Raw genomic sequence first — 21,834 nt, forward strand, 5'->3', positions numbered from 1 at the left:
TCAAGGATTCGGAGGGGTCGGCACAGTCAGGATTTACCAGAGTTGACTGAGACCCTCTGCGAGGACACGCGGTGCTAGTGGAGTAAACGTGTTCTCATCTAGCTCATTACTTGACTACCATGTTCAAGGCCTGAAGCTTCATTTAGAACCTGTCCACACTAACCTGAGGCTTGCACTTTTTACTTCTAATATGTAATTAAATCAATGGAGGCATTAATCCACAAGGCTTTTAGGAGAAATGAGGTGGAACACGCCATTCTTTATTTGGGATTAAGTTAGGCCTCATGGCAGATTCAATCAGCACCATGTGTGGTAGTAAAGTCACACAGAACCTACTGCATATATTTATATTTTCAACAGCTCCCTTCTTTTTCATTTTGTTTAACTTTGCTCGAAATTGCAGCTCAATGTGGTTTTCAGAGTTTGGAATTGTGAGTAAACGTTTATTGAACATGTCAGCTGCTAATAGCTCCAGCTTCACTCGCAAAAGTTTAGTGCTATAGATATCCACATGACAATGTTTGGGTTCTTCAATGTGTCATGCCCTCCATAACAGTTAAAAATCCATAGAGTAGTTTTTGTGTAATGCTGCTAACAGCTGCAGACTTAAAACATAACCTCCTAGCTGGATGTAATAGGATTTGAAAAGGAAAATCATTTAAATCTTTCATTACCTATTTTTAGACTTTCAGATTTGCAGCCTGCTGCTTCACGTGGCTATTGTACACACACAGTTTATCTCCACGGGTCTATCTTATAGGATGTCCTGTGCAGGGAGAGCTGGAGGCCAAGGAGAGACGGAGGAGGTGGTCAAGACCTTGAAAAGAAGCATGTTGTAAATAACTGCACTACGTCTATTAATCATAGAGAGAACAGAAAAACTGCAAGTGGACCACTGTCTCCAAAAACTGGATAAGGATTTTATTGATAATTGAATTACATTTCTCTTTTATACATATTTCATAAATGATACAGGATTTTACATTTTTCTTTTTTGCCAACATTACAGCATCATATGTCAACAGAAGAAAAATTTAAAAGAAGGCGGAGCGAAACAAAAATAAAATAAGAGGTCAGGATGGAGTACAAGATCATTTCAATCCTATATTCAGCTTCACTCTTTAGGCATTTTCAAACATGTCTTAATGTAAGTGCACGCAAACAAGATATTCAAAACATAACACACATTAAAAACAGTAATAATGTGATTTTTGGAGAAGAAAAATAAAGGATGAGGGCGGGTGAAAATGACAGGAGAGGAGGTGTTCCCCGATAAGATGAGAGTGCACCTGACACTTTTCCATTGGACCCAGATCCAGGACGATAGTAACGGGGGTCAAGGGGACGTAAAGCTTTCACCATCGCTCCTCCACAAGGACGGACAATGATCTTACTGGGGAGTTTAAACGTGCGCTGATGGCGGGTTCACAGGAGTAAATAAGGTGAAGATGGGACTGGGGTTGGATGAGGTTGGAGCAGTTGGTTGGCTGGGATTAATTCAGATTTGGCAGGGCGGCTTCTAAAGACGCCACCCTGTCCACTGCCCTTTATAACTAGGAATCTCTACAAACAACGTTCTTAAATTATCTTTGCAGCTTGTTTTTTTGTTCTTTTTTTGGATAAATCATCTTTTTAATTTTTACATAGTTTCCCTTGTAAACATACATTCATGCAACACCCTCTTTATAATAAAGTTTCCCTATATTTGATATATTTTGTTTAAAAAAAATAAAAGTGAAGAGAACAACAAAAGGAAAATAACGGTGGATTGCATTATGAAAAGGAAAAAGGACAAGGTGGTGGTGATGGAGAGAAGTGTGGTGTGGAAACAGCAGAGGGGAGGATTGGACTCCAGAGAGAGGCCTCAACTCTCTCACCCGACACAGTACGTCTCCACGGAAACACTGCCGCTGTCGTCGCTTTGTGTGTGCAAGTTAGCGTGTGTGTGTGTATGTGTGTGGTTTATGTGTGTTTGTAAAGTGAATTTTGAGCTCATTATGGCTATGAAGTGGGATGGGCAGGGATTAGGGACAAAGTAGTCATTAATGTGGGAATCTGAACTTTGCCCCTCACCATTGGTCAATCTGGATCGTATATACATGTACGCACAGGCACACACACATACACACAAAGCAAGATTGATTTCCGGTTCCTAACATTCAGATTTAACCCTCCTTTTTGTGATGGTGTCTTTTCAAATAAGAGATAACTTTCTTACTGCTGCTGCGGTTGATATATCGTCGACACCACTTAAAAGGTCCAGTGTGGAAGACTAAAGGGATCTATAGACAGAAATTAAATTTAAAACTATCCCAGTAATGTTTTCACTTGTGTGTCTAATTAAAACATTGTACGAATTGTTGTTTTCTTTACCCAAGATTGGGCCTTTTGGGATTACATTTGGATCATTCTCTCCATGGAGGCCGCCATTTTTCAAACACGCTTTGAGTTTTTGTGATGGCTGCCACAAATTCTCTGTCGTGTTTGGAAGTAGAATGTGATGTGAAAGAAATTCAGCAGCAACATGCAACTTCACCTCTAGATCTCACTGAATTCTACCCACTGAACCTTTAAACCATTAATCATCCAAAAGGCACAGTTTCCCTTGGAGATAACACACATACACACAGTAAATGATCGGACCAAATCCTGCCGTGGCATAACTTCTGATTTGACCCCAAACCATGCATTTTATTACTAAAATAAATCCAGAGGTAAACACAAGGATCTCCTCAGCAGGACTCAGCCAACTACTTGCACACACAAACACACACACACACACACACATGCGCATGCACACGATCTTGCGTCTGTGTGCGGGGGGGGGGGGGGGGGGGGGCCTCATGTTGTCGTGCTTCCCCTCTGCAGCGGTGATCTACAGCTGCAAAACTGGCTTCGACACATTTTATTTTTTGGAGACAAATGGGGAGCGGAGCGAGGGCCACCAATCCTTACCTTGAACAGAACACTGAGTGAAGCCGACAACCCCCCCACCCCCAAAGAATGGACACCACAAATATATGCTTTGATTTAACTGATCAACGTGGGGGGTGAAACTTCAACTAGATGTGGCAAAGAAAAGCGTCCAATTAAGTACAAAATTGCAATAATGCTCCTACACATTCACAAATTTCTACTGAGGGCATACCACAGCATGCAGTCTACCCTGCCTTGCCATCAAGGGAGCAGGGGGGCATTACAGCAACAGTGGGAGGAGAAAGCTCTGGCTTTATTTTAGGATTGACAAAAAATAACCCCTCTATAAAATCAATGCAATGTCGCTTTTTGTCATTTATCTGAAATGAAGATATTGAACTGCAGGCGAATTCCGCTCCTCCTGTAGAGTGCAGATTATCTTTTCTTTTAAAGCCATTCAGTTCTTCAGACATATTAAACCATAGCATGCCTGTAGGTTTGTCTGAAGCAATAATGTCATTATTTTAACCTCCTTATGGCAGCAGCTACAGACGGGTGACAAATTAAAGGAACTGACTGAAAAAAGAGTGGAGATAAAGGACAACAATGCCCCCGCCCATATGTGTTAGTAAGAAAATCATGTGCAGTGGCCTTCGTGGTCACCACATCTCCACGTCTACTGAAATAATGGCAATGCACAGTTACCATACACCTTACTAAGTTTTTCTCTTTAATTTTCCTCCCGTCTATAGTCGTGAAATCACTGCATGTAAAGTCGGGGATGGGATTGCAGTTTCAATCAAAGCCATTTTCACCCTGATTTGGCTTCGATATTGTTCGCCCCCTATTGGCGGCCATGCACAGGAGCCTGCTACTGTGAAATCTATGACGTGTTCGTCAGAAAACGGTATGAAACGGCATTCATTATAATGTTCTTCTTCAGTGTGCGTACGTGACGTAGCGAGATGTTCCTTCATGACAGGAGATGCAATCGAGTTTTCACATAAAATGACGTGCTTAAGAGAGCTCCTCCCCCCACTGAAAGAAACTAGCCTCTGGTCATTTGTTTATTTGATTGTATACATATATATATTTATATTCTTCTCATAACAAATATACTATGGCTTTCAAAATAAAAAGTGCCAAAATATTTTTTTCGGAATAAAAGAACACACAGTGATGTTGTTGTCGGTAGAACTTCTCATACTTGCGCAGACGGGGCCCGCTACAGGACGTCAACAGGAAGAGGAAACGAGGCGTGGCCGGGCCTACATCCTGCCGGGTCGAGACAAGCTCCTGACAAAGGTCACACGTGGAAGGACAGCTGTCCGTCACCTGGAGGAGGCTCGGCCCAGGGAGGGAGAGGCAGCAGTTCAGCTACAGGGAGATGAAGGTCTCCCTGATGGTGCGACTGCAGTAAGGACGTTTGTGTAAACTTTAACATGTGGGACAGAGAGTCTCCCCGGAGCCTGCCCCGTCAGTGAGTAGATGTGTGCGTGTTGACAGTTTGACTGCTCTAGGAAGCGGGGGGCTGTGTCGATCCGCAGCGTGGCCAGGGTCGGTGTCCCAGTGTACCCTGAAAGTCCGCCCTCCTCTCCACACACGCACACACACACAAACACTCAACGATGCCCCTCTGCATGTCCTCTGTCCTGGAGCGTCTAGAGGTGTGACAATTCCCGATATCCCCCTGGAGTTCCTTACAGGCTGTCCCTCTGGAGACTTGAGGCATTTGGCCAGTTTTATTCCATTATCATCATCGTCGTCGTCCTTCTCGTTATCCTCGACAACCTTCGCCTGTACGAGACCTCACTTCCTGGTATTCTAATCATCCTTCTTTGTCATTTAGCGTTTTTTTTTTTCTTCTTTACTTGCGATTCCAACTGGAGTTGTCAGTCAGGAAAGCAAAAAGATAAATCAAAAATAAAGAAACAAAAAAAAGAGAGAAAAAACGAACTCCCACAGTCGAGAAAGGGATGGGATTATTGGGTGTGGGAGGGATGGGAGTTAGAAGGGAGGGGGACGAGACTGAGAAATAGCTGAGGGTGAAAGGAGAGGGAGAAGGGTGTTGGACGGCAGGAGGGAGAGGGGCTTGTAGGAGCTGAGAAAGGAGGGAGTCGTTCTATCAATTTTTACTGGCGGTGAGCTGCGGGACTGGGAGCTGGAGCTGGAGGGGGTCCCGAAGACGCTTCAGATCCAACTCCACCTGGAGAGGGAGGACAGGAAACAAATATGAGATGATAATGTGTGTGTGTTTGTGTGTATGTGTGTGTCTGTGTGTGTGTGTGTGTGTGTGTGTGTGTGTGTGTGTGTGTGTGTGTGTGTGTGTGTGTGTGTGTGTGTGTGTGTGTGTGTGTGTGTGTGTGGGGAATGGCATGAAAGTAGGTCCATGCGTGGCCATAACAAATCTAAGTACTGCAATGAAAAAGATGTGAATTGAGCTTTGGCCAATCGTCGGTACCTCAGCAATATCTTCCTTCAGCTTGTTGTACTTCTCAACGTCGAAGCGTGTCCTCTTCACCCCCTTGTGGAAGAACAGCAGATACTGTCTGTCTCTAGCGTCGGGGTAAACATACTCCTGCAGATTATAGACAGACACAGACAGAGCACATTGTAAGTGGAGGTAAGTTGATCAGAAAGCCTCTGGCCAAATCACACCGGTGACATCAATCAGCGATTCATAAACGCTGAATTGAATTTGGAAGGTCGACTGTGTCACCAGATCGGCATTTAAAATAGCTAAAAATAACACGGTTCAGAGCAGGGTGTGGCAAAGAGGGTAACCATTCGATTTCATTACTGTGATGCTTCTTTCTCTGGATGCTACAAGAGATCCGCATAACGACCTATCACATTTTTTGGCACAAAAAAGCATTGAATACACAAGCAGTGTGCCCAAAGGCAGTAAGGTTATTTATGAGATTAATCTAGACTCTTTGAAAAAAAGAGTCTACGGTGAAGTCGACAAATTATCTTTTTAATAACCCAAAGGTATTCTCTTTCCTTGGATTGGAGAGGCTGCTAGCAACGAATGTTTGGCTTTTTTGCTTGACTTAAACTGTTAATGGATTGTAAAGATTATTTTCTGTAAATCGGCTAATTCAACTAATCTTTTCAGCTGTAACAACAGCAGTAGATGCAAACTACCGCCATATTACTATGTTATTGTTTGAGAAAGTGTCAACTACGTTACCGATACGACTGCTGTCCCAACTGCTCCAGAGTTTTAAAGCCGCTAAAAAGGAGAAGTTTGGCAACTCCTGCTGCTGGCCCCATTTTAGTTTGAAAAGGACGTGGACACTCACGCCATCGCTGATTCATAAGGGTCCGAACATATGAGCCTCTTCTGGAAGAACACAACCGGCATTAACCTTGACTACCCGTGTAGAACGCAACTTGGATAATCAATAACATGTGTTGCTGATCCTGTTGTCTTCGCTGACAGCTGTGGCCATTTTACAATGTTACAACTGCTAACATGCGCAGGAGACGAGGTGGTATTCGAACAATCTGCTTAAACGTATGCCCAGTGTACCAGTAGTTAAAGGAAATGCGTTTTCAGACGTGTTAATATGGCGGGGAATAAACTCTCATGTTTACAAAATCATTTTTAATTTTCTAACGTAGGTATAGATAGCATAGATGTAGCTGCAGTATAAGGTTGTATCTCACCTGACGTGTAAGCACAAAGTAGGCGTACATGGCCATGGCTGTGCCATAAGTGATGAAGTAGGTGACGGGCTCCATGATATCCCAGGAGTATTCCCACCAGGTCAGCCGGGCCAGGATGCCAAACTGGGTGGCCATGTACGCCATGCCTCCCCACAGCACCCAGGTGGTACGCCGCTCTGCCCTCTTACCCAACTCTACCCTCACCTACACAATTCAGGACGATAACAGACAGTCAGACAGAAATAAAAAGAAGACCCTACATTATGTTTTTTTCAGCACCAAAAAGCAGTTCAACCAACAACAACTGTCGACTCTTTTTTTGCCTCGCGTATTACAATTTAATTCAGCTCAAAATGAACTGCTTGATTGTAATCACAAATCGATTTTCTCCTTACAGGGATGACAAATGCTTTTTAATGCCGATTCCCTAACTCCATAGCATCTTGACCATCTAGCCTGATGACTCAATCTGCTGTGACATCTTTAACCAATAATTTGTAATGGCTAAATAGAAACAACAACTGAAATCTCAAGATAATGATGAAATAAACATATGCAGATTGTAAAAGACATTAAAAAGTCTTATCAACTAATCATTTGAAGTTACGTATTCTTTTCTTCATATGGTTACATGTTTCACTTTTCAATTACGTGTCAATGTTTTGTTTAACCAACAACAGAAATGACAGTGGAAAGACCTGTTCTAGGGGGCGGATTTGTGAGTTCAGGTCCTCCAGTCGTCCAATCAGCTCGCGCTCTTTGCTAAGTTGGTGGTCCTCGATGCGCAGGGTGGTGTAGAGCTGCTGCACCAGGAACTTGACGTCATTCAGCCTTTCTCCCTCCTCGTGCGGCAGCAGCTCTGAGGAACAAACGCAAACAGATAATACAGATTTGAACACAATCCACATGTAAAAATAAATAAATATGTCTGGCTCTGGGAACACTGGGACCTCACCTCTCCTCGGTGGCCGCACGAGGTGTGTGGTGTCATTGATGACGAGTTTAAAATCGTCCAGCAGCAGGATGTCTATTCCCGTGGAGGAGGCGACCCTCGCTCCATCTGGATGGAGAGGGAGGGGGACAAATGGGAGGAAAGGCGGTAAGAGAGATGGAGCGCTTGCGGGCATCCACTTCAAACACCCTTCAACCTCTCTCGATAATCAGGCTTGTTGCTGTCTGATTATGGTGAGAGGTCAAAGCAGATGCACTTAAACACTAAGAGCAAGATTTCAAGTACCAGTTGTTCCCGTATAATGAGCCCTCTGAGCAGAGTGGGGGCTGAGAAATAATTTCATGGTGCATACATTGGTGTATGAATCTGAATAAAAGCCACAGCTGCAGGAACACCTCACAGCCTCAATATATAAAAACACTTGAAAGCATGTAGGGGAATGCATATGTAGGACCTGCTTGGGTAAATGATTATAGTCTGTGAGTGTCTGTGTGCGTACCTATGGAGTAGATGGCTACCCGGTCGATGCCTCGGTCCTCTGCCTGGAGCTGTTGCAGGAAAACTCCCACACAGTCACTGAGAGGTTTGAGGGTGAACTGACAGTGCTCTCGCCTGGAAGGCAAACTGACTGAGATCACCGGCAGTCCGTTCTGATACACCACCGTCACCTCTGTGAGACGGGTCGCAGGCAGGAAGAAAACACAAGTCAAAATCAATGACAAGAAAGAGGCAAATGTAAAATGACAACCTGAGGTCTCAAATGAACCATGGAATCGTGTTTCCATGTACTGCTGCTCCCTCGGAGTATATAAGTATTTAGCATGAATGTATAAGCAGCAGTTTTTTGTTTGTGTTGTTTGTGTCAATTTGTGTTGGCTTTTTCTGGATTATTACATTTTGAATATGCGCAGCAGAATCATGAATGGCTTCCAACTTGAACTCTGGAAACTGCCAACTAACCTGAAACTATCCACAACAACGTCACAGCAGTTCTACTTCTGCAGTCAATCACAGCTGACATCAGGAGACAAATAATCATTCATGTTCACATTCACACCTATGGGCAGTTTAGAGTCTCCAAATAAACTCATGTGTTTGGACAGTGAATGGAAGCAGGAGGAAAAGGTCTGCAAGGTTTGAACCCAGAACCACCGTGCTGTGAGCTTATGGTGTCATGCTAGGGTCAAGTTGACTTTTCTCCAGAAAAAATTATCAGCTTTAAAGGAGGGTGGTTTGAGACCCAGCAGGGGGCAGTACAGCGGCAGCTCCACTTGTTGGAGGAGTTCAGCGACCAAACTAAGTGCAAGTTCTTCGTCAGCATACTCTCCTGTCACTGATGTTAGCCTGTTGGAAACACCACAAATACATATTCTACAACAAGGCAGGTTTAAACTGTTTCTAATAATAATAATAATAATAATAATAATTATTATTATTATTATTAATTCAGTTTTGTGTGAATCCTATATATATATATATCTATATATCGAGAGAGATATACATGAACTCTGATTTGTTTCACCTCTGTGTATCAAAGTAAGCCTTGAGAATACAGAGCAGCTATTTCGATTCGTTGAGCCAACTATTGATATGTCTTATTCCCACAGAAGGACACAAAAATCTCTAAATAATGCTGTCTAAATAATGTGTGGTGGGACTTACAATCCAACAGACCTTGAGCTACACATAAAAATCCATTCATTGCCTGAAAGGTTTTTCATAACAGCGAATAAAGTAAAAAGAAGGGAAGGACTCAGAGGAGGACAAACAAGACAAAACATTCCCGTCACGAATTTTGACGTCTATAGTGATTTAGATCTTTTATTTGTCCTTGCTAGGTTTTTTAGCGCCAACATAAGGGTTGTCACTTTGTAAAACCACACAGCAGAGCCAATGATTTGCTCGGTGGCACTTCATTTTTTCCTAGCATGGTAACAATGGTGTGCAATCCAGCTCTACTGGTCTGTAACCAAACAGGTTACAATGATCCTGTACAGCTTATACAATTATCCTGCTGAGTGGCCCCTAGTGACAGGGCCATGCATCAACACCTACGAGCCCACAGAGGAGCGAGATCCAAGCAGCCGCTGTTGCACACAGCAACCTCTCCCTCCTGCTCAGGACCACTGCAGTGAATCAGCAGATCTCCGCTTGGGCCTCGCACCAACAAGTGACGGATCATCGTGTAGCGCGGGCGGCTCAAGCAGGAGTTTCTGGATCGTGTTCAGAGACAAAGGGGCGCAGACATTTCATTGTGCACCGACTTCTTCATTCATTACACTGACAATTTGAAACATTAACCAGAGTGGCTGTGCTGTTCTCCTCCTGCACCTGCTCCCTTTGTCCGGCTTTATCCGAGCATCGCAGGCACACCGCTTGAAGGTGTGAGGATATTGGGCCAATCTCGGCTCCAATGCTCCAGCTATTAATGCCCACTTTAAAATCGAATCAGCTGGTACTGTAATGCTGCAGCCGTCTCCTTCCAATCCTCCCCTACCTCTCTATTCCTCTCACTTTTCACACCTCCCCTGTCTCCTGCCTCTCACACAGACGAGCAGATGCTACCCCGAGACAGAGTTCATATTAATGACTACTGGCTGTTAACTCAAAGTGCTTCTTCTGTCTGATCGATGCAGAATTCTTTTCTGGTGCAAAAAAGGTTTGTCTTGGATGGTGGCAGAGCCTGGACTTGGGGGTATGATTTGAAAAAGGGAGACCCCTTATACGGCTCTTAAGGACTTACCTTCTGGAGCAGCAGAGGAACACACCAGTCTCTGGCCATGCCATGAGGAGCCGCCCCTCCAAACCTGCAGACAGGAAGAGAAACGTGGTAAATGCACTTGCACAGAGCTCCTGCTTATCTAACAGTTCTGTTCTGTCAGCCAGTATGTGACACCAGCCTTATCCATTTACCTCCCTCATTGTTTATGTGAGGCTGACCATTGATCATGTTACAAAATGGCTTACTCTGTTCCAATTTCCCCGAATTCAGATAGCAGCCACACCCAAGAGATTTTCAGATCTAACTGCAGTATAGTCATGGAAAAATTTCACGATAGGCTCATGCAGAAACGACCACACACACAAACACATGCGCGCATCCAAAAACAGAAACCAAGATGAAGACTCCACAGTGGGAGACACAAGAAGAAAGCAGCCAAATGCATCTTCAATAACAACAGTGTGGTTAAGCATGAAGTCTCCACACATCTTCCTAACTCTAGACTAGGAAAAGGAGGAGGAGGAGGAGGAGGAGGGAGAGAAGACCAACGGCGCAGCAGAGCTTGGGGAAACCCTCCCGTTTTTTTTCCTCTTCAGTAAAGTGTTCATGTGCTTTGCGCATGTTTCGAATTACAGAGCTCGTCTTATTTTCCACTGAGCTGCGGTCAAGCCTTTTATGGCTATACATAACTGTTCCGATTAAAGTTTTACTTGTGCGTTCACCTCATAGAACAAACTGTAATGTCAAGCGCTACGAGTGGTCATCAAGCCCAAAAAAAAAGCCATTTAAATGCCACAGTTTACATGAACAAACAAAATATGTCTCTGTTCCTTTGAAGACTGGTTCTAATATTTAACAAGTGCTGTCCACAGCTATGCAACACTGTCTTATTTTGACACTATTCAATGCAGACACTACATTACTTTCTCCTTTGAGTGCACAGCAGCACCACAGAATCACAGGCATGCGTGCACGGTTAACCCTGCAGTTTCTGAAGGAATACATCGGACTGCTTTCTCACTATCAATAGACCTCATTGCGTTTTTCCCAGCATGCAGCAGGCCTCAGTGAAGTGCACTCGCCCAGTGTGTAACTGCTCTAATATCAGATTAACAATATTCACACACTCTCTGACCCTTACAAAGCTGAAGCACAGCAGCAGAGATTCATGAGTCTCACGACTTTGCTTTCGAATTCAATATCAATGAGATAAGCAACACTGTGGACACCCATCAACCAATCACAGCGTTCACATGCCGGACGGTCGCAAAATGGTCGAATTCAGAGAAGCGAGATCAAGGCGAGGCTGCCAGCGATAAAGTCAGTGGTGTGAATACTAAGAGAAGATTTTCATTTCTCAGGGGGACGGATATCCTGGTTAACAGCAGAAGAAGCTCAAGTGTTCAGAAAGCAGAATTTTTTTCCACTGTGTGATTCATGAGACGACCCAGAGACACAGGTCAAGACCTGGGGAATTTGTGATGCATGTGTCATGTTTCAGAATAAAAAATCTCCACGATGCACAGATCTTTTTTAAGGTTAGTTTTGTCTTATACAGATAACTGTCTATAACAGCCAGTAACTAACAAGAACCTTACAAGCTTGTATAAAGTTCAAATTTGGAGACTTTGAGTCTGATTTATGGTGAAGTAAAAGCTGTCTTAACTTAACTGCCACAGTCATACGTCATCAAAACAAACCCGGCTTCTTTTTGAAAGGACAGTGGGGGCACCACATTTTGATTCCCTGTAAACCCAGGGTCAACCTGACAAACACTTCTGCCAATCATCCACTGCTGATTAAATGTCCCGGCTGTCAATCAGAGAATGTGACCGTCAATCAGATCTCTTCAGTCGTCTGTTCCAGCTTCCAGTCCGACAATCCAAACCAGTCTAACTGCTGCAAATGCACAAGGTAGTGATGATGTGGAAAGGGCAAATATGTATGCAACATGTGACCCTAAAAATTGTAAATCGTAAAAAAGGTTCACACAGCAGAACAAGAGTGACATTAATTGGCAATGAGGTGCTAACCCCCCTGTTGTCAGCTCTAGATTTTATGAATAGATTCTAAATGCAACCCATCATAAGCTCAGCGATGGTCCATATACAGGCCGTGTTTTAGAACTTAACTTAACTTAAACCACATATTCAGCAGGTTCGGGTCTATATCTGGATCTGAACCAAATGGCACAATCAACCATAACCCTAGCCATAAATATCCGTCCCCTAAACATGCCTGCTTTTTCTATATTGCAAATGCCCTATCTCACAGAGGTAAAGAAAATGAAAAACAAATTCTTAGAACCCATCCCATGATTCAGATACCTCTGGATTCAGATCTGCACTAAAATGTAATGGGTTCTTCCCAGACGCATATCACATCTTTTCACCAAGTTCTGTGACAGTGACTTCTGCTGTGAACTATAAGGATCGCAGGGGGGAAAAGCCTCATTTAAACACCGCCAGGCCACAGATGACTGAATGTGACAGTAGCTCCATTTAGCGAGTGCTTGTGTCTGTGTGTGTGTGTGTGTGTGTATGTGTCCTAAATGAGAATACTAATTACAGTCCCCTGGCACCAAGAAGAGCCGAAACAGTCGATCGGATGACGTGCTGAGAGAGGCGTTTTGGCTGGTCTGGAATAACTGCACAGTTTGCAGAGAGTGGTCCAGCAAAGCTTTGCCCATTCATTAACTTCAGCTGCTTGAAGCCGGGAGGAAAGATTTTATCGAGATACGCACAACCCACCAAGACGCGGGGCACCATCACAGACGCATGCTAAAGTGTGTGTGTGTGTGTGTGCATCCATCTGTGGAGAGACATGTACGTGTGAATGTACCTTTGCAGGTGGTGGTTGCATGTGTGTGTGTGTGTGTGTGTGTCCACCCGTCTGTTCGCCAGCTTGTTTGTCAGCGGTAGTTGCAGAGAGACTGAGAGACCCCCCCCACCACCTCCACCACCACCTCCTTTCCCCAACCCCTCCCTCGGCACACAGCCACTGAAACGCTGCCTGAAATATTTAACAGCGAAGCAGCAGTCAATAGCACAGCAACCTTGGAATCAATGTCATACCGCTAAGAGAGAGAGAGAGAGGGAGTGAGAAAAAGGAAGGAGAAGGGGGTATCGAGGATAGCTGGTGGAAGATGGACAGACCAGCCGGAGGAGAGCGAAAAGAGCTTGAGAAGGAGGAGGAAGAATGCAAGGATATATGGAGGAGCAGCAGGGGAGCGATAGAGATAAATGAAGGCTGGAGTAAAGAGGTTGTGAGTCACGAGTGCGCCTGCGTTTCCAACCATGTGCTGCGTATACTGTACCCTGCAGCAGAAAATCCCTCCCCACTGAAACGTGACTATCGTATGCCCGTGAGAGAGTGAGAGAGTGAGAGAGTGAGAGAGAGAGAGAGAGAGATGAAAAGAGAGAACTGTGAGTATGAGGGGAAAGCAAGGGTGAGGGCGGAGGGGGGGGGGGGGCAGACTTGCCGGGCGAGGATGGTGGGATGGAGGAGGGGGGGACTGCTGATCACTGCAGTAAAGGAATCCCTGGTCTAGAAAGGGGGGTTGCCCCTCAACTTCACCCTCCCCCTCCCTTCCCCTCCCCTCCCCTCTCCTCCATCTCTGTCTTCTACTCACAATGAATCCTGATGTGCCGCGTTTTGATCCTCTCTCAATTCTCATCTGCACTGCGCATTAACAGCCGCTGCATTTTACCACGAGCTCACGCGTGCATTTTTCTCTTAAATTAGAAAACTCCACACTCTCATTTCCAGGATGGTAAATGCTCTGCTAGCAGGGACCCTGTAGATGATACGGGTATTATTGTGGGAGAGGAAACTAAATTGGAGAGGAAACTAAATTGGAGAGGAAACTAAATTGGAGTCCCGGGGGAAAGCACCAGGCTTCTTCTTCACGGCTCTAATATAGTAACTGTCTCTCTTTCTATGCTCCAGGGAGAGGTTCTGTGCAGAAGTAACAGTCGGGCTAGAAATTAAAGGAAAACCCAAAGCCGCTTCTCCAGTGGTCACAAACCGACTAACACCCACTAACATCTGGCTGGAGAACGGATACAATGTCCGATCACTCAAATGTCTCTGCAGTGGACACAAGTTTTTTTTATCAGCTCCCGAATTTGAAGGATGACACACGGGTGAATGCGCTGCTTTGGCAAGATGGAGAGTTGAAAGAGCACCTCAGTTTTGGTGCATCTGTGACGTGGAGAATGACGCATCAGGGAAAAGGGCAAACTCCTCTACTGGAAATGGGAAAGGAGTCCATCATATTTTTTTAACAGGTTTACCCGTGCTTAAAAACAAACATGTACACCGGCTAATTTTGGGCTAAAAAGAGATAAACGTGTCCTCGTACAAGGGGTCTTATCCACGTGTCTCCAGAGCAGTATCTGGAAACGTCTTCCCTCATTTGGTGTTTTAAAGATGGTGGAGGAGAGCACTGTCTAACATGACAGTCCAAAATGTCCCAAGACGTTCAATTAAGTTGAGGTCTGGTGACTGCAAAGGCCAAAACACATGATACACCCTCGTGCCCTGTGGATGAGGACACTGTCATCCAGATCCTTCACTCTTTTTTCAAATTTTCCCTTTAATCCTTCACTCGTCTGTGTATTGATCTTTTGTAAAGACGAATCCTTCTCATACATCACCGCTGCGACAATCCCACACAGACGTGACCGTTTTCATGTTAAAGGGAAGAAAAGGAAAAACATCACATTCATACAGTAGAGCCAGGGGAGGAGACTGAAACTGCTGCATCTCTCTCTACCATCAGTAATCTCCCCTATGTGTAACCATTTCCTTTTGCTGTGTTTCAGCAGCATAAGAACATTTGTGTCCTCATTTCAGTCCAGTTTACGGATGTATGCAAGATTTAATAGACCCCTCTTCCTCATCCAGGGAAGTCACAGAACCTTCTGGCGCAGCTGCTTTGAGATTTGGTTAAAACAAATGTGTTCAGCCTAACAAAAGCATAATGAAGTTTATTTTTTAGGAGAGGTGTCCATGAGATAAAACGTATGAGATTTTAAAGTAGGGATGACTGAAATAATTAGAAGCGGCTTCGGCTGTTGCCATGGTAACTACCGTCCAACTGAGTATTTCAAATGCTTCATCTTCGTAAAGAAGGTTATGTTTTCATCATGCAGTCAAATTACCAGAACTGACTCAATGAGGATGTTACAGGTTTACAGGTTTCAACAGCCCTATACGCCAGGTATGCTAAAAGGAAACAGATCTAATGAGTCTGGGCAAGTCATCAACTCCCCAAAGTAAAAGTTGAAATTCGATTTTTTTGGTTACTTTGCAATATCTAGTATACAGGCGCAACAGTCCTGACATGACATAGGCGACAGATGTACATTATCACATGCTCTCCCACAACTGGAGAGGCATGCTACCCTGCACTGGAATCACAGAACTGGAATGTGTCAACTGCATCTTAGTTTTATTTCAGCTTGGTTGTTAAGGCTGGATCTCAACACGAAATGACACAGCAGTTTAAAAAGCTCCAAGCATGAAGTAAAGTGTGTGTGTGTGGGTGTGTGTGTGCATGAGAGAGAGACAAAGTGTATGCACTGAGGATCAAAGTCGCCGACACGATGTTCTTCTTGCAGTGGGTTGAGGGAGGGGAAGCCTCTGTCTTTTATATACACAACGACTGCATCCATCTATGTGGTAATGTGCTGTCTTGGGCTGCGGCTACGGACCAGATAATGTGGTTAGTCACACAAAGTCATTCATGAAATCATCCAGGGATACACACGCTCATATACACCATGTCACTAGACTGCATACTATATACATCCAATTCTAGGCGTGACTGCACACATGCAGCGTCATTATCTTTTAATATTTTACCTACTTATCAGACATGGTTGGAATATTCCCCCCCCCCCCCCCATTTCATTTTGCTGGGAGAAGTCGTAACGTGTGGAGAGATTTAACGTGAAGAGGCTTGGATCAAGTCCCCAGAGGCTCAGTCGTTTAGGGAAAAGCTACGGTGGAGGATCATTGGGCGCTCCATCATGGCACCATGACAGACAAAGGAGGGAGAGGATGTCAAGATGGGGTCAGCGGGAGATCACTGTGTGAAGGCCGACAGAAGGGATGAATTAACGTGGGGCCAGTCTAGAGGCGGGGACAGACAGATGTGAACGATTTCTGCCTTCGCCCCAAGAAGTGATGGCTGCAGGGAAAGTCCGAATGTGCGATGCGAGAGTGGAAGCGTAAACAAGACACTGACAGCGCATTATATCGCGCAACCAATCAGAGCCGTGTTTACTGTATATCACCAACAATTGGCCTCGACATCCTGCTGACTCCGCTTTGAAGGCTACTTCCATGTGGATGTTAGAGTTGGTGATTGAGGTTTATGAGCTATTAAATTGGAAATGCACTGCGTCGACCATCTCATCAGCTGCTGGGAGCAAAATGTGTGGACTACACTCTCGTTCATTAACCCAGTAAGATGTCTGAGCTTCTTTTTGTATCCTTGTGTTTTTATAGGAGATTAAGAGACTGCTGCCTGTGCAATTTAAAATCTCTGACTCTAATTTACATTGATGTGCGTTTTTTTTTTTATTCGTTTTTTCCCCTGAGAAATAATTAAATATCGACTAAATTTGCAAGATTTTATTTTATACTTGAGACAAAAGCATACTTTTTACTGCCTTGCATAATCAGATATTCTCTTAAATATCTGTTTGGATTACTGAATCTCCAAAAATGCCAAACATAAAAGATTATTTTCCACAACCAGTTAATCTTGATTAAAAAATGTTTGTGTAACTGGTTAATTTTGTTGTTTCAGGGCTGATGCAGATACTGATTTTAGAGGGAAAAACAATTTCAACATTGGTATTGGCTGACCCTCTTGATTTTTATTTAGAGCTTTAAGCTCTATTGGCAGGATATTCGCATGTGTTACTCAAAAAACGATCTATTGTTTTATGTATTATTTATCACAATATTCAACAATTCTGAAACGAAGGAAATAAAGTGTTGGCATTTGACTTTTTCTGTAGATAAATGCCAACTAACTGATTATCGAATTGTTTATTCTTTTTCTGTCGACTGATTTATCGAAAACTGTACTACTACTGTAAAAGCCTGAATTCCCTCACACTGAAGGTAAAGCACAGCAAATGGGACCAAAACCTGCTGGCTCACATCTTATTACTGATGCAGCTGCTATGTAAAGGGCATATTGTGTCAGTGTAGTGGAGCTGATGTGTCCAGCTTTATATCTCGCTGGGCTTCCTGTCACCTCCTTTCTCTCTCTCTCTCTCTCTCTCTGCTCCACGCTGAGCTCCTGTCCACTCAGCCTCCTGCAGCCCACACTTCCCCGCCGTGGGGTTAACAAGTTGAAAAGCACAGTAGCAAGCGTTCCGAGCGAGGCACTCCCAACCCCCGGCACCGACACACCCACACTGTCTGTCCCTGATTAATACAGACAAAAAAGCAGAAATTCACCTAGATAAGGGGGGCACTCAGCAATTGCTTGAGAAGAAAGTGGACTTAAGTACAGTGTGACAGTAATCACTCTGTCATTTCTTCTGCCTCAGCCCCAACAAGCTTATGTAACAAAAGAGAAAATGCTGCCATTTCTTTCGACTGTGTTCCTCGCTTGGTAGAAGCCATTAAAAGATATGAAATCTGCAGTCCCATTCTTCAACACCACAGTATTAAGTCATCTCTGCTCACAGACACATACTGAGGGGGAAGCCGTGACAGAGCACAGTGCACCCCACGAAAGCCCACACCAATCTGATCTCTCCACTGCAATGCAGAGTTGATAGTCAAAACAACCTTCCCCTGATCAGGCAATTTCAAACATCATGCAGAACCCCTACACCAGTTACAGCGAGACATGCATAATTCAGGCTAAATCTTTCATTCCATTTCAGTGAATTGCCTTTCAGACTATGGTCATGCATGGATTTATTAATGCTGGCTCATGTCACACTTAATCCATGGGATAAGATCTTGCCAGTGAACGACTGAATCCCATTACACGAAGGCTACTTCAGGAGGGCAGGTTTGAGCCCGCATACCCTCATCACCCCTGACATCGCCAACCCCCAACCCCTCCCATGGACCCAGCGACACTGGAACCTGATGCATTATTAAACAGCAGTGCAGGCTTTCACGCCTGAGCTTACAAGACGGCCACCGTGCTTCACAGCTCTGCTCCTCCAAGGATTCAAATCCAGCCGAGGAGCAGAATCTGCATTCCCCCACTGCTTTGGGTCACATTTGAGATCAGAGTGGTGTAGTGTATGCACAGTATGTGTGTGTGTGGGGTCACTGTGCAGGAACATACAGCTCATACAGCAGATGGCACTCACTGCTTGTGTCAGTGTTAATTTCAGTGCAGGTCACGCGATACTCTTTCCCTCAACTGCTGTAGGAGACTGGAGGAAATTTCTTTTATGTCTGTAATTTTTTCGGTCTCCTTCTCATCTTAACTTCCTCTAACCTTATAGTTTTCTTTCCGTCTTTTGAAAGTTATTGAGACCCTGCTGACATTCAGAGACATACAGTACATCTAAGATAAGCATTGGTGAACAGCTCGTTGGGCAACATAGGGACATTTCCCGCTTGGCCTGAGGGACCTTTCGATCTGCTGTGCAGTGAACGGTCAACTTGGCCAGCGATTCAGTTGACGGAACACAGAATCCATGCCTGAGATGGGACGTCATCGTGACGCTCGACTAGAGGCACACCCATGTGCTTCTGAGGGATCCTGAAATAAAACAAACTATGCAAATACCAATGGTCCGCCTGCTTCTGCACAATAACATTTTGGAAAGGATGCGTGCCGAAATCGATTGTCATCATTGTCAGAGGAAAAGCAAAGGTTGAGCAGAGAGGGAGAGGATAAATAAGAGTACGGTCCTCACCACAGATTAAGATTATTACTGCATGATAAGTGAGATACTTATCACTAAAAGGTTTGTGTGTGTACAATGCTTTTGGATACTTTTGATAAGCTGGATACTTGAATATAATCATTTGAACATGTGAGCTTACGCTGGCTGTATCACGTTCTTTATGTTCTTAACTCTTTTCGTGTTCTCTTATTGGTGTATTACTAGTGAGTTTTTGAGGGTCCATGCATAGCGTTCTTTGAAAAGTTATTATACAAATAAACAGTTATAATGTTTGGGTAGTCCTATATTTTTGGATATCTTTCACGCCAGATGAAAATAGTGGTGACATTTTTTAATTAGCCTGGTACCTTATATAACTGAATAGGGTTAGCCTGAAGAATTAACGGCCTGGTGGTTTGCATGAACATGGTGACCTGAGATGGAGTCAAATTCCTGCCCTGAATTATTGTTTCATCCCCTGAAGGAATGCCTGGAAATCCAGCTTCACACACGCACCGCCAACACATCAGCCTTGATCTAAGGTTAGAGGCCTGCAGCGCCTTCACGTCACACATATTACACACCAATCAATACTGCTGAATAAGCACTGTTCAATGCTGATTATCATCCCTTTCTTTCTATTCCCACCACCTGCAGCAGCACATGGAGAGACTAGCGGTCCGTCTACTTCCCAACATTATAGTTATCCAATTTGAAAGGGAGCACAGCTACATTTTGCACCAGCACTTCCCACTGTTATTGGAAGCATTCATTATAGTATCTCACAGTCATTCCGTCTAAATCGGTGCAGTGTCCCTCTGTACCCACTTTGCCTCTTGTCCTGCTGAATCTGCTATTGGCAACTGAGAAAAGACAACATTCTTCCAAGGTTTTTTTTCCCCTTGGTGTCAGAAATAAATGGTCCAATAAAAAAGAAACTTTTTCGAAGGATTCTTGGGGCCAAAACAATCCCTCGAGGATTCAAAGTCCATGATCATTTTGATCAAAACCCACACAGAAAAAACATTGTGTTCAGAGCAAATGCATCAGTACAAGGTCATCACCAATTTATCTCATCTGTGACGCTGAAGGGCACAAGATGCTCTACTTTCTCCCTTTCCTGCTTCATCTCTTGCCTTGCTTCCAAAATCTGAACTCCTGTTAAGTTTCAGGAAAGAGACAAGTAGACTGTACATAAAGATGGACAACATGACAGCTCATCAAAGGGGAAGCCAACGTGGCTTGATCACCTCGTTGTGGCTGTCTGCGGTATACGTCATTAAACCCACCTCCTTCGTGTTAGTGGATGGGACATGGACATTTCTGTCATTTGAAGGTGTTCTTATTCTGTAACCATGTTCAAGGTTGTATATAAATTGGTTATATGATGATACATAAATAGGTTGAAACCTCATGGCTGACAGCTAAGACTGACTCCTGATTTGTTGAGTATGCGTTCAGCCAGCACGGACTCTCCAAAGGACAGCATTGGTGCAAGATACCAGCATTCCAGTCCAGTACTTCAGCTGTATTTCTGTATAGTGTGAGGAAGTGAAGATACCTCATCCCTCTTTATATAAAATCAATGGGGCAAATATACAAAGTTTGTGCCTTGTGAGTGACTCATCTAACTACAATGGTTAATCAAATAAAAAAAATAATTGCAAAACAAGTCACAACATCTTGGGATGGCGCCTCAGTTTTGAAACTTCGGTCGTAGGCTTAGTAGTAAATTTGAGACATATTCAATAGATTGCTATTAACTTCCATACATTTAAGTTTACAATTCTACATCCTTTAAATTTACTTTAAAAAAAACTTTCTTTATAAAGACTTCTACAATTCCCAATCGACCACATTCACCTTCCAGCTTTTCTCAAGTTTTGAGAATCCGAAAGGTACCAGAGGCGCAGAGATTTTCTCGGGGATAGTTAGCATGAGAAATTCCCTAATTAGCTGTCAGCTGAGACAAAACAGGCAGTAAAACTCGATAGTGAAAATGTCAAATTTGAAATTCAAGGCAGCTAGATGACTATTAATCCTGATTGGGGAGCTGCTATTCTTTTGTCCCATCCGCCGAGCTTTTAGTGAGCAATTAGGTGGAGTGGAATTTGCAATATTGTTTGAGTAATAGGTTAGACCACTGGCAACACACTTTGACCTGCAGGTATTAAAACTGTCCACCTGGTCAGGATGGATGAGAGGGCATACGGGAAATTGATAAATATCTTGATCGGCCTGGATTTACATTCAAAGGTGGAGCAATGGCATAATTTTATAATTTGTAGGTGACTCCTTTCATAGAAAAACTTTAACATAATCACATCATACTGAGAACCATTGGAGGCAGCTGTAATAACCTACAACTTGTTAGTTAATATGACAGCTGCTGCCTTAAATGGTCAAACAGCAGCATGTTTTACTTAATGTTCCCCTGATGCAGAGCTGACCATGGATGTTAGAATCTCTGAGATGGTGACATTCAGAGCAGCTATCAGTGTCTCCGAGTCTATGAAGCAGCAGCTGTTATTTATGGACTCCAGCCTGGGAATGCTCCCTGTGAGAAACTTTGACAGAGTTCTCCCTCTCATCAAGATGTCTTTCCTCTGCCGCCCCCTCATGCTTTCAATATGACTCGGACTATTAAGTTACACGACTGATACATGCAGATAATGTCACCTAGAATAAGG

The 21,834-nt window shown here is 43.9% G+C and overlaps 1 protein-coding gene across 2 annotated transcripts in view; it reads right to left on the bottom strand.

The window, feature by feature from the left end:
- Positions 1 to 900: 900 nt before the first annotated feature.
- mcu (mitochondrial calcium uniporter) overlaps positions 901 to 21,834 on the bottom strand; it is a 58,877-nt gene continuing 37,943 nt past the window's right edge. For both annotated transcript variants that reach the window (XM_062400914.1, XM_062400913.1), the window contains exons 3-9: positions 10,284 to 10,347; positions 8,040 to 8,210; positions 7,544 to 7,648; positions 7,287 to 7,447; positions 6,589 to 6,792; positions 5,378 to 5,494; positions 901 to 5,122 (exon numbers count right to left, since the gene is read on the bottom strand). In XM_062400914.1, coding sequence (XP_062256898.1) covers positions 5,042 to 5,122; positions 5,378 to 5,494; positions 6,589 to 6,792; positions 7,287 to 7,447; positions 7,544 to 7,648; positions 8,040 to 8,210; positions 10,284 to 10,347 — 903 coding nt within the window. In that variant the 3' untranslated portion in view covers positions 901 to 5,041. The remainder of the gene's footprint in view (positions 5,123 to 5,377; positions 5,495 to 6,588; positions 6,793 to 7,286; positions 7,448 to 7,543; positions 7,649 to 8,039; positions 8,211 to 10,283; positions 10,348 to 21,834) is intronic.

Source organism: Platichthys flesus, chromosome 12 (assembly GCF_949316205.1).
Source record: "Platichthys flesus chromosome 12, fPlaFle2.1, whole genome shotgun sequence".
Taxonomy (NCBI): domain Eukaryota; kingdom Metazoa; phylum Chordata; class Actinopteri; order Pleuronectiformes; family Pleuronectidae; genus Platichthys; species Platichthys flesus.